Source organism: Hibiscus syriacus, unplaced genomic scaffold, assembly GCF_006381635.1.
Source record: "Hibiscus syriacus cultivar Baekdansim isolate YM2019G1 unplaced genomic scaffold, ASM638163v2 tig00110634_pilon, whole genome shotgun sequence".
NCBI classification, from domain to species: Eukaryota; Viridiplantae; Streptophyta; class Magnoliopsida; order Malvales; family Malvaceae; genus Hibiscus; species Hibiscus syriacus.
In genome coordinates this window covers 590,098-603,880 of record NW_024062807.1, presented here as the reverse complement: position 1 = coordinate 603,880, position 13,783 = coordinate 590,098, and the positions used below count along the sequence as shown (strand labels likewise).

General features: G+C 35.3%; 1 protein-coding gene across 1 annotated transcript; it reads right to left on the bottom strand.

The window, feature by feature from the left end:
• Window positions 1–8,606: 8,606 nt before the first annotated feature.
• Window positions 8,607–13,019, bottom strand: LOC120136586 (pentatricopeptide repeat-containing protein At5g57250, mitochondrial-like). The gene is made up of 4 exons (XM_039152566.1): window positions 9,616–13,019; window positions 9,323–9,472; window positions 8,949–9,008; window positions 8,607–8,860 (listed from the first exon to the last, which is right to left on the bottom strand). The coding sequence occupies exon 1, from the start codon at window positions 13,001–13,003 to the stop codon at window positions 9,743–9,745; it is 3,261 nt and encodes a 1,086-aa protein (XP_039008497.1). The 5' UTR covers window positions 13,004–13,019; the 3' UTR covers window positions 8,607–8,860; window positions 8,949–9,008; window positions 9,323–9,472; window positions 9,616–9,742.
• Window positions 13,020–13,783: the final 764 nt, after the last annotated feature.

Genomic DNA, 13,783 nt, shown 5'->3' with positions numbered 1-13,783 from the left:
TATGTTTTATGGTTTCTAGCATGTTTAAAGCTTTTTTATGACCTTTTTATATCCATAAAATATTAATAACGATTGTGAATCTTAATAGGACAATTTGGGTGAGTTTGAGTGTTGAATTCGTGCCCAAATAGGGCATTCTCGAGTGGGAGTATTAGTATTGAAGGGATAATATTTAGATTGTTCTTATGGCAGGCAAGAAATCAAAGGAGTTTTGAATGTCAATATCGATATTAGGGTTCTGATTTTGAAATAAAGGGGGTTGTATCGAGACTAGTTTTTTAGTGTTCATTTTTTGTATCGATACTTAAAGGAGTATCGATACCAAGGATAGAGTATCGATATTCCTCACAAGAGTATCGATACTACCCCTCTTTCCTCTAATAGAAATCATCAATGGATATATCCGACGTGGAGCACTTTCCAGGTAAGCCAATAAAACAATTAGATAAAATGACCTCGTGCTTCGTAATACGCGAGGTAGCCTTTATGATATAAAATATCACGAGATTTATGGGGAGCCTCTGGCCTGCAAAGCGCTAGGTTCTTTCGATTCCCTACCTTCCCTTTAGTATCCATATCCTTGTTCATATAATATTTTTGGGTGGGAAACTATTTTTTAATTTTTAATTATAAACGCGTAGTGTTGCAATTTATCTTTAAGGTGACTATAATATCAACATATATAAGACAATTTAAGTGGGATAAAAATAACATTGAAAATGGTTAGAAATCATGGTTTTGTGAAGGAAGAAGAAGAAAATGGTTTGATAGACATATTGGAGTGTTATTTTGGCTTGTAAATATGAGTAATATGTGTTGTTAATTAAAAAAGAAATAATGAAAAAAACCCATTTAATTGATACATGGGCTTGAACAATTAGGAAATTTGTTCTTCGTGTGTCTAGGATTCATACATATAGAGCATAATTTTGGTTGTCCAGTTCTTTCTTGATGTTCGACCAAATCCTTGTCATAAAAAATCTAGATTGACCATGAACGACCAATATTTTCGTCGTAGTGCATAATCTGGCCGTATTGTAGGTTCATCATCAGCTTCATCTGGATCTCATTCATTTACAATGAGATAAAACTCATATTCATAAACCTTGAATATAGTTTCAAGTAAGTAAACTCGATCAAAAAATCTCATGTAAGGTATCCGAAAAGAAGAAGCAACAACGGACGTGATAGGCAATTTCGCGAGATAATCATATGGCACTCATCGCATTGGAATGGTGTTGGAATGTTTGTAATTTTCTGAAGAGGTCTGGGAGGATTTGGTGGCCATCTGCCATCAAGTTAATTGCTTACTTTCCCAAGGTTGCGAAAAGAGTTGTTAGTCGATATTATGTTGCTTTGACAACGGACGTGATAGGCAAATAGCGCATTCCCTTTAGTGATGAATTTATTGCCTCAACCAAGTTCATTGTCATGTGACCATACCGTCTACCCCCATCAAATGATCGAAGTCATTTCTGTTTTGAGATTATATCAAGGTAGTTGAAGCCCTCAGAAATCATGTGTCTTAGTTCCTGTATCAGGTCCTTAAACTCACGTACGGACTGTGTGTAATCTATCAAGAAAAAGTGGAACAATTAATTTAAAATAATTTTTGTAAAGATATGGTAAACCGAAGAAGGTGAAAGACGTACCCATTCGAAGCATCATTAGATACTCATATTGACTCTTGAACTTATGCAAATAGTTTGTGGTAATATATCATAAATAGTACTGGTGATAAATATTGAAGGGTTGACAAGATGGGCCCATACGATGGAGTGTTATTTGATATTAGCGTCTCTGTCAGAAATAAGACAAATCCCATCATTTCTATCCTGCATCACATGTGATAGAACATATGTTTGTAAGTTCGTAATGAAGAATTCCCAAGAGTCGATATCTTCATTTTCGACAATTACGAAAGTGATGGGAATAGTTTTTATGTTGTTGTCTTGTGCAACCGTCAATACCATTATTTGAGTGTATCAACCATATAACCAAATGCTTTCGATTTGAACAACCGACTTGCAGTGTCAAAATGCATTGTGGAAAAGTCCAAAAACCCGATAGAATTGGCAAAGACCTTGTAGAACATGATCATTTTCGTACGCCAGAACTGTTTCCAATTTCACAACTGTTCCTATAACTTGTTTTTGCAACAGTTTAAGCCATGGCCGTAATTCATTGTATGATTACTCCCATTGGCAAAACAATTTTGTTGGGTTTGATACCTTGCATACCATGCTTTGTGGTAGTCAACTGTGTACCCATATAGCGATGTAACTGAAGTAATACAGTTCGTAATTGTAACACGTGAATTTGATTTGAACAATGGAATGAAGGCTTCAGAAAGCACGTGCACATCCAAGTTATGATGCTCTTGATTCGGGATGTTGGCGGTGCATGTATGAGGTTGGACGTATTTTTTGAGTTTCCAAATGTTGTTTATCGTCTTCAACCGTGATACACAAACCCTCCAATTAATCCCTGCTTCTTGTGGAGATATTCAGCAATGTACTTATCCGTATAAGTTTTTCACAGTTAACATGATGTACTTGTCCAAAATCTTATTCGTAAAAAGAGTATATAAAATTTCCAACTTACCAATAAGCAAATCAAATAAATAATGAAAAATTAAAACATTATATTAACCTAAAAACCATTCCATCATAGAGATCACCATCACTATGTTGATTGTATTGCTCAATGTGTGGGAATTGGCAAAATTTTATAGCATTGAATGCTTCTATATTAATTGTTGTAAAGTACGATGGTGGTTGGTAATAAGAAATAGGCGTTGCAGCATGTGGAACCATTGTAGTCGTACCGTATTCTTCTTTGTCTTTTGCTTTTGGTGGCATGTCAAGGTATTATGGTTCTTCATAAAAGGGGACTAACTAATCACCATCGGGGTCGGGCTCCTTTATTGGTTCTTCATCAGAATAGGCAATCCTCTTTTAAATCAAAGTAAGTTGCTGCAGGTGTTCATCGATCACAAGACCACTCAAGAACCAGTTCCACAAGATCAATGTCACACATACCAGTAAAAGAATATCTCACCATATGTTTTGAGACGTTATCCGCAAAAGGGATATACGTTGAATATCGTCTAAATAAGAAATTATTGAACGGGTTAAACGTTGATTGTTACGTTGGTGGCATGTTCAAGTCAAACTCGAATCTAGTAATGCAAGAATGCCTTGGCATCGAAGACGATGATGCACCCAAATTATTTTGTGTACCGTGTGTGCTTAACAAATTAAATCCATTTCTCAAATTTACTGTCAGACTGTCAATAGTTGGATCAAAGTTGAACTTCGCTCGTCTCTAACTTGGCACACTGGTACCATCATCAGCATCAGAAAACAATGCATACGACTCCATCAGCCCTCCAAATGAATATTGCAAGTGAGCTTCGACCATCATATACACATCACAATTATATTTAACGGTGTATATCATGTACGTTAATGGTTCTAACAATGTCGGTAGTTGATACTTTAAAGGTAACAATTTTGTACCTTGAGTATGTATGACATTTTTCTTCACTTCATTCATCAACTTGTTATACGTTAACTTCATTGGTAGTGTTATTGTCACAATGTGTACGGACTGAAACACGACACCGAGAAATGCATCACAGACCATTTCGCCATTGTAATATACCAAAGCAATAAGACTTTCTCTCCTCGACATTTTAGCTCAATTGTTACCCGATAATACTGAATTGCGATTGTTTTATTACAAGAACCTCACGGGTTGGAAGATGCGATTTCCAAATAACGTGGGTTACAGGATGCGAGATCCTGGTATCTCGCGTTTTACAAGATGCGTGGTTTTGTTAATGTACTATAGATATTGCAGCATGCATAGTGCGATTTTCACTGAAAATATTTTGATTAACTCAAAATAAAATAGTTTAGTACAAATATTTCAATTTTTAATTTAATACAAATATTTCAATTTTGAAGACAAAATAAATAACAACTATAATTCCTATGTCCACCAGTTCCGCATCATGATGAATGTCGAGTCCAACGTGGACGTAATTGTGGTTCCTCTTTCTCTTCAGCAATATCATCATCATTAGGACTGACAATTTTATATGGATCGATCGACCACTAGCACTGAAACCGGGACCGGTGTAGAATATGCTCTACGACGGCATCTGGTCAACAATGCTAGATCCAAAGTTATCCTCTAATTTTATTGGTGGTGAATTCAACTGATCAAAGATGTCGGTGAGGAAACTTTCTGAGAACTGCCCCATTTGCTGAAATGTTGATTGAGTCAAGCGTGTGAAGACATGATCAGGGTGTGTCAACGGTGTTTGAGGAGGTCTCTATGTTGTTTCCGATGAGGATGATGCACTTGTTGTCTTATTCTTCCTCTGCCTTGACTCCCCCACGTTACCTCCCCATCCGCGGGTGACTCTTTGGAGGAACATATAATTCTCGCATTCGCTCCTCATCAATCAATATATATATCCCATATTCTTAGCACCACTGCATATAATCGTATGTCATGATGTGGTCGATGATGGGTTGATTCACAGGTGTCTTCTCGAATCTTCGGTCCTACTCGTTCAGATACACCACATTATTATCCACCCAATTAATTTTCGTTTTCCCTTGTTGTGTCAATCGATACAACTCATCCAAGCAAGGTGGATGTGGCGAAATCGATTGGACACAATTAAATTGTCGAAGGACGCGCTCGGTAGGATGCCACTCGACTATCTCATACAAGATCAGCGGGATTGACATGATGTACAAAGGCGCATTAGTTACCCGAATCTCATGTGGTATACAGTCGGCAATAATAGCATCACAATAAGGCATCCAAAGGAACTATAAAATTAAAATTACATAACTTTGTTAGCTAAAAACCTCAAATAAATTAAATTATTCTCAATTTATTAGATAAAAGTCGAAGGAAAATATTTTATCACCTGATATCCAAATTTATCGTTCAAGAGTCTGAAGTCTCATTGATGTGTTGTTAAGTTGTTTCATCTGTCCACCTATCATTAATACAATAGAATTGTATTATTTGTTAGTAGTATTATAAAAATAGATAGGGTAAAGTATAGTTATGGTCATTGAAATTTTTTAAAGATTTTATTTAGGTCCCACAACTTTTAAAACTTGCAATACAGTCCTCTAACATTTAGTCCATTTGCAATATGATCCCCGATCCTTACACTACTGTTAGTACATTTACAATATGGTCACTGAACTTTTTAGGCGCTTGCATTTAGGTCCCCCAACTTTTAAAACTTGCAACACATTCTTCAATTTCATGTTAAACCCAAAATTCATTATAATTTTATATCATATATGTTCCTTATGTCACATAAGAACCCTGCATATTTTAGATCATAATTCCATTTATACAATTCTTTATGTCTCTATTGTCATTTATCATGTCACATATATTCACATAATCATGTAAAATATATATATAATCACATATCCTCATATCAATCACATGCTCATATACATGATTCATGTATACACTATAAGAAATAGACTCATCGCGAGTCTTATTTTCATTCATCATACATCACTAATATGTACTCACGTTAATCTTGCTTAATCCCAAATTCACTTATAATTCTTGCTCTTTGGATCGATCCTGACTCTGTAACCGTTCTGGAACTTGTTTATGCTCAGTATCTACACGAATATAATCTAATGAATATCAGAATTTGAAATGCTCAACCATGATTCATACTAACTTGAACTAACTAAAAAGCTAATATCAACTTTTCCAATTTTAGGGGTATTGGTACTACAGGCACAATACCGATACCTCTACTATAGGGTACCAATACCCTTCCTAGGTATCGATATCTAAATTAGGTTCGAAATTTGATGGTATCGATACCCTTAAATTGGTATCGACACCCTTATGCTAGGGTACTGATACCACCTACCCCAAGTATCGATACCCTTTGAAGATCTTCCCTATTTTTACTCTTGAAGTATCGGTACCTGATGAATAAGTACCGAAAGCCCTTACCCAGAAATCACTTTTAAGCACGAAAATTCATTCTTTTCAGCTTCAACACTTCATGTTTCATCCCCTTTCATATACTAAACTCAAATACACATGCTTAAACCTATTTATACTCATTTATCACATCTTTAACCTAAATCCTATCCTCTACATGGAATTCAAGAATCATACCAACTTTTCTATATGTTCTAAATTTAATTTTATCACTTCATATCTCTTAATTCAACCATTGACAAGTCAAATTTAGTTTCAAATTCCACTTATTAACTCTTTTCCAAAATTTCATTTAAAACTCCTAATCTTTAATCTCTTCTAACCCCCTCATTCATTGATTTTAAGATGACTTAAGATTTCCTTAAGCTTAAGTATCATCAAATGATCATAAAACAACCTTAAATTCAACAAATAAACAACTAACAAGGAACTCACCTCTTCAAGCTTGAGTTCACGGCTGTAAGAAATAAAGAAGAGAGTTTTCTGGAAACTTTTCCTTTTACCTTTATTTCCCACGTGTAACATATATATAATCCCTCTCAATAATTATCTTGCTATCAAATGATCATTTTGCCCATTCATTTTTCCTTCTTTGATATTTAATCATATACAAAATTTACAATACAAGTCCCCAAACTTTTCAATTTATCTACTTTGACCAACAAATTTTGAAATATTTCAATTTAATCACTGACCTGATATTGAGGATGTTACAACGAGGTCCCCATAAATCTCGCAATATTTTATATCATAAAGCTATATCGCGCTTCGCAATGCGCGATATCATTTTATCTAATTATTTTATTGATTTATCTAAAAAATGTGCCCACGTCAGATGTATCTCACGTGGAGAGTACGAGAATTTACACGTAAGCCACGAGATTCTCAATGTGGACAGTTTGAGGATAATCTTCCAAATAGTTTCTAGAGGTTCTTTAAATAATTTTTTGTTTAGGATTTTTAATATAAAATTACCAACGTTTGACCTAAGTTAAGTGGAGAACATTTCCCAAGATAATTTCACGTGAAATTGCGTTTTTAACATTCAAAAGGGTAAGATTTGGGACTCCGTTATCCATCTCATCGTCTCAAACTCCACTACTTGAAATCCAAGTCTTCATTCTCCGATTGGGACTTCAACAAAGGATTTTCGTGCTTCGATGATTCTTCAACAGCAACAGTTTTCGAAGTTAATCAGGCATGCGAAACTTCTTCACTTCTCGCTTTTCTCTTTTGCAATTTGATTTTCAACAATCGATCTCGGTCTGAGTTTTGATCTCTTTGATTCGTGGGAATTGACTGCGATTTCTGGTTCTAAATCTGGGAAAATATAGAAACTCTGCTTGAAACTTTCTGATTCTCTGTTTACTATTTTTTATTCTCTTTTCATTGCAAGTACGAAGCGCTAAGCTTCTTTTATTCGTTTTGATCCTCGAGGAAAAAAAAGTTTATGTTGTATTGTTTCAATAGATTCAATTTAATTTCAGTTGTCTATATTTTGGTTTTGGTTTCATTTACATAATCGACTCGAATTCTTAAGGATCCGAAACGAGCTACTTGATATTCGATTCGAAAAAACTCATGAACAGCTCGAAAATATAATATATTAAATTTTATTTTTTTTAAATAAATTATTAATAGTATTAATATTTATATGTTGATTTTTAAAAAAAAAATACAGTAAGGTTTTTATGTATTTAAGGTTCATTTTCGAGTTTAAGACTTCAATCTAATTAAGTTAAAGAATTTTTTTCTCATTTCGAGTATTTTCAAGCTGTTCAGGATTTCGAGTTTGAGTTGAGTTGAAAAATTTTAATAAGTTTTCGAGTCAAGTCGAACTCCACTTCATAATTTTCGAGTCGAGTCGAGTTCATCAATACTCGAGTTCGACTCGGCTCGTTTACACCCCTATCAGTTACAACTACATTTTTAGTTGTATTGTATTTTGTAATTACGGACATAACGGATATTATTTTGTTCATTGTATATATCAATTTTCTTAATAAGTTAATGTGATTACAAAGTAATATTTGTTCTAAATAATCTCAATAATTTGACAATGAATGTTGAATTATCTTACTGTTGTAGTTGTTGGTGCTTGAACTCGTAACCTCTAAGAACGATAATAATTTTAAATTAACATAATTTATTATAAAACATAATAATTGTGGGACAATATCATAGTTGAATTCTTTCCAAATTTACTGTAACATAGTAATAACGGGAATATTGGTTCGTTATTGTCATAATTGACTGTGCCCCTCGAGGCTTATTATAGGATGAAAAAAAATAAAATTTTAAGTATTTTTCTTAAAAGAAAATGGGTCTCCTTAAAAATTCTAGGACCCGTAAGGAGAAAAGAGTGCCCTATGACCTTGTATTACCAGAAGAAGAATCATTGGATACAACAGACTTAATAATCTCGGGACAAACTGAGACAAAATACAAGACATTTTCACAACGGAGTACCCACTTAGCCAAAATATCATGCACGAATTCTTCATCATCATACGAAGGAACCACAAATCCCGAGCCAATCCATTGAGAGAGAAGGTGGTAAGTTGTCGAGTGTTTGCCATTTTCCCGTTTCATGGCGAAAGAGAAATATACGTTTTCTTAATGACCTTATTACCTCATGGTCATAAGCATCAAGAACAAAGTGGCAAGCCATTATTGCAATGGGATTGCTTGAGAATATACAAGTCATAAGGCCATGTACCATATCATTCTTCAGAAGCTCTCCTGTAACATCCTGAGCCGAACATGATTCCGAATGCCAATTTCTTGCAGACCAGTCAACATGTGAAAGTGTCCCGCGGCAGTTAGCAAAATCACCAGGATCGACCTTCCGAGTGTACAGTAATTAGAACACATTACATGTTAAAGAAAACAAAAGAAGACAAAAAAACTTGATTCCAGAGTATGATTCTTACATGGAAAAAGGTCGGCAAGCAATGCTCATCAGCAACGCAATCTTTGCCATCCGAACCCGGCTGTAATAAAAAGAACACAAATTCTCATCAGGTTCAAACTTCTACAGATTATAATTAACAGAAGCTTATAACATAATACAGATCATAACAATGATGAAACTCAGTCATTTAACACGTAAGAATCTCCATTTTCTTATACAGATGTAATTATCATTACTGATGGGCTAAACCAAGAAATCTCCAGCAGAAGGTTTGAAAAACATGATAATGACGATGATGATGGTGATAATGATAAAACCTGAAGAAAGCATATCTAATTGCTTCGATTAAAGGAGGTAGTACTCCGAAACAAAACCAGCTTCTCCCTTTATTACCTAATGGCCATGTTGCTTCGACTCTTCGGTTTTCTTGAAGTACTCTGGCACCCATATCTGACACCTATTTGAATACAGGATGTGATCGTCCAAAGACTCCAAATACATGAGCATCTTGAAAAAGACAAGTGTAACCAACAGGAGGCAGAGCTGCACTTGAAAATGGCGGTTTCTTTTTTTAGCAAACATTCTAGTTCACGTGCGTCCATATATATGGCGGCAAGTAATAAATACTCGACGGGAAAAGGGGTAATACGTCATACATAAAGTGAAGAAGAAAGAAAGCAAGTTACCTTCTTTAAGAACAGAAGAAGTTCATAGAGCATCATATCGTTTGGCTTTAGCTTGTAACTGCTCGGCTTCCTGTCTTCATATTAGGAGCAGAAAAAGCTTTAGATTTTAGACACAGAAACCAAAATATCAGTAATTTGAATATAGGTCTCCCTGCAAACTTGAAATCATTTCATTCATGATTTTATTCACTTTGTCTTGCTCCCCTTTTGAACAGAGTGAACTAAGTAAGGAATAGTAACAGCCAAAGTCGCGAAATTGAGATTCGTCTTTTCCAACATCACAATCTTCCACCAACTTATGTATTTTATGAGGGTCATTCGTTGTGCAATGTAAACCGGATATTTTGTTGGATCCTGCTGACACTGTAGAGACTGCAGAAGGAACTTCACTCTTCACAACATTGTTTGGTGCTTGAGACTCTTGTTCAATGTTGGACCACTTTTGACTAGGAAAGAGTATAGATGCAATTTCATTAAGAACAACCAGAGCTTCTTGGATACTTCCTTGTTCACATAAGAATACAAGAAAACTTTCTATCGACTCTGGCTCGGTCTTGGTATCAATATTATTTATCAACTCTACAACAGATTTTGTCTGAAGCATTTCTCTCAAGATATTCCTTGCTTCTTCCATCCTTCCTTTTGCACAAAGACCTCGTACCATATGGATATAACCCAAGAAATCGGGAGATGCACCTTTCATTTTGAACTCAGAATAGAATGTAAGAGCATCTTCCATGTCACCCTTCTTACAGTAGCCATAAATCAGAGCACTAACAGTGAATTCATCAGGCTTAACACCCTTGATCTCCAGATCAGATAGAAGCTTCAAAGCTTCATCCATCCGACCAAACTTGCAGTAATTGATAATGAATGAATTATATACACATATATTTGGTTTACATCCCTTGTTTATCATAGTATCAAATAAATTTTTGGCTTCTAGCAGTAATCCTTGCTTACATAAATTATCAATTAGTGTCGCATATGTTACTGTAGAGGGAACCAAGCCAATTCTTTCTAACGAGTCAAATAGTCGAAGAGCTTCAATAAGACACCCCTGGCGGCACAATCCATTTATGACCGAATTGTATGTGACAATGTTGGGAGTAATCCCCTTAGTTTTAGCAAAAGCACACAAATCTAAGGCTTGATTAGGGTATCCTTCCTTGCAAAGGGCATGAACCAGGATAGAGTAATCAACCACATCCATAGCAGGGAAACTTTCCCTGGCTTCTAAGACAAGTTTATATGCATCCAATAACCTGCCCTCTTTCACAAGGTTTTTCAAAACCGTGGGATGCAAAATGACTGTTGATACTAGCTCTTTCATTTTCTTGAGGAACCGTAGTGCAATGTCCATATTCTTAAGACACAGGTATTGTGCCAAAATCTTGCAAACAATAGGCTCAACAAGGCCATACTCTTTTAGAAAGAAATTAAGAAAAGGACCAACTAGAGACATTTTCCCACCGTAAATAAGCTTTTTCAGTAAGAGATTATAGGAACTTTTCATCAATATTAAACCCTTCCACCTCATCACAGTGTGCAATTCACTTGCAGCTTCAACAAAACCTCTTTTGCACAAGAAACATATAGCATCACCGCATAAACTATTGTAAGCGTCTGACCCAAAATTCTCGAGTTTGTAAACAAAATTCATAACTCCCGCTGCACCTGTTTCAGCAAAAGCTGCCCGGATCAACATCATAGAGATACCCATGTCCAAAACCAAACCTTTCTCACAAAGTTCAATAATCACCTCAATGGCCATATCAACCATTCCCTCTTTGCATAGCCCACTAATCATGCAATTATAGCATGCAACAGAAGAAACTAATGACATCCTAAACACATCAAATACCTCAAGTGCCTCCTCTATTCTACCTGCTTTACAATAGCCATCAATCATTGTGCAATAAGTAATTGGATTTGCATTCAAGTCCATTTCCAGCATTGCTTGGTAGAGTGCACGGGCATCTTCAAATGCACCAACCATAAAGAGTGCTTTGATAAGTATGTTACATGCAACGACATCCATACGGAGCCCTGATTCTTCCAATTTTCCTTTCGTCTTAAAAATCCCTTCCACATTCTCTTCTTCAGTGTAACCATGCAACAAAGTACTGTATGCTATAATATCCCCACCTGCCTCTTTGAATATGCTATCCGCTTCAGACGTCCTCCCAACCTTACTCAAACCGTTGATGACTATGTTATAGGTAATAACACTCGGCTTAATCCCCTTCTTCTCCATTTCACCCAACAGATGGAAGACGCAATCAAAATCTCCTTTCCGACAAGCTCCATAGATCAGTGTTGCGTACATATACTCATCCACTTCAATCCCCATATCTTGAACTTCCTTAAATAATGTAAATACCTTCTCCAATTTCCCTTCCTTACAAAATCCTAACATGATTGCCGTGTACGTAATCACATTGGGCATCACCCCATCTTTCAACATCTTCTTCAGAAACCCAACAGCCTTTTCCACGCTGCCTTCCCTCGAAAATCCATCGACAAGAATAGTGTAGCTTACGATATCCGGATTAATTCCTCGATCCACCATCTCTCTATGCTTATTCAAAGCCTCAATTAAACACCCATTTCTAAAGTACCCTAAAATACAACAGCTATAAAGAACAACATCCAAAACCAGCCCTTGTTTTTCAATGCCAGAAACCAAATCACAAGCCTCATCAAATCTACCCAACAGGTTAAAAGCCTTTAACAGAGCCGTATAAGTAACAACATTAGGCCTTAAAGCTCCGAACTCTACACATTTTTTGAAAAATTCAAAAGCAACATCAGGTCTCCCAGTCTTACAAAAACCAGCAATGACAGAACTAAAAACAAAATTATCAAAGGGGTATCTAACATTACCCGTCATCAACTCCAACACCTCAATTGCTCTATCCATATTCCCTTGAGATGCAAAACTATGAATCAACGAACGAAACGTAAAAGAAGAAGGCAAAGTACCAGAATCCGCTAACCAATCCTTCAACAGAAAAAGACCCTTTTCTGGGTTGTTCCGGATAACACCGAATCCTTGAATTAAAGAATCCTGAAATCGATATCTGGGGAAATTGGAAGATTTTGAAGTCTGGGTATTAATGAGATGCTCGGCTTCTTCGAATCTGTGCAATTTGAGGAGAGAGCGAGTAAGGATTGAGTGAGTTTGGGAATCGGCATTGATATTGTTGGATTGTAACTGGGAGTAGAGATGGATAACAGCGTTGAATCTTCGGGAGGAAGAGAGGAAGAGGAGGAGTTGGTTGATGGATTTGAGTGTGGGAGTAAAGCCTCGTTTGAGCAGTGTTTGAAGAGGTGGGATTTTAGCAAGGGAAGAAGAAGAAGAAGAGAACTTTGTGGCAAAAGACATGGATTTTGTTTTAGTGATTGTGCAATGGTCTGGACTGGACCAATTACTGCAATTTTCTTCTATTTCTTGAGAGTTTTATTTTGGTTCAATTACAAGTTCAGTACCTAATTTATAAGTTTTGATCCCTTTTAGTATTTAAACTTTTATTTTTTTAAATAATACTTAAAGTGTATTTTTTGTTTCATTTTAGTATTCATGTTCAAAATTTAACGTTAATTTTGAAAAAAAAAAGTGAAAAAGTTTAGGAACAAAAACTGACCAAAAACTGATAATTTAGCTATTTAGGTACTAAACGTGTTAAGTTTTGAACGGTGGTACTAAAATAAAATAAAAACTAAATGTTAGGTATGATTTTGAAAAAAATGAAAGTTTAAATACTAAAACCGATAGTTTATGTACTATATACGTAGTTTACCCTTTTGTTAAATTACATCATAGGTCACTCAACTATTAATAAGATTATAAACTAGTCACTAAAGGTTGAAAAGGCTACAAACGAATCATTCAATTCTATATCTCGAACGTTAACTTTTTAATTTTAATTGAATTACTTGATTGTAGTAGCCGATACACCAAATATTTATTTACAATATTTTATAACATCATAATCATATACAAAATTATTTAATATTTACTAGGAAAAAAATAGTTAATCTTAACCTTTGATTTCCCTCATCCAACGATCCTAAAAATGTGTAAAAGTCTTAGTTTTACACCGGATGTAAGTAGATCCTAACCCAATATAATAGGTTAAATGTTTAATATTTTTTGTTACTTCAA

Coding starts and splice junctions, on each gene's coding strand:
- LOC120136586 (XM_039152566.1), bottom strand. CDS start 13,003: ATGTCTTTTGCCACAAAGTTCTCTTCTTCTTCTTCTTCCCTTGCTAAA.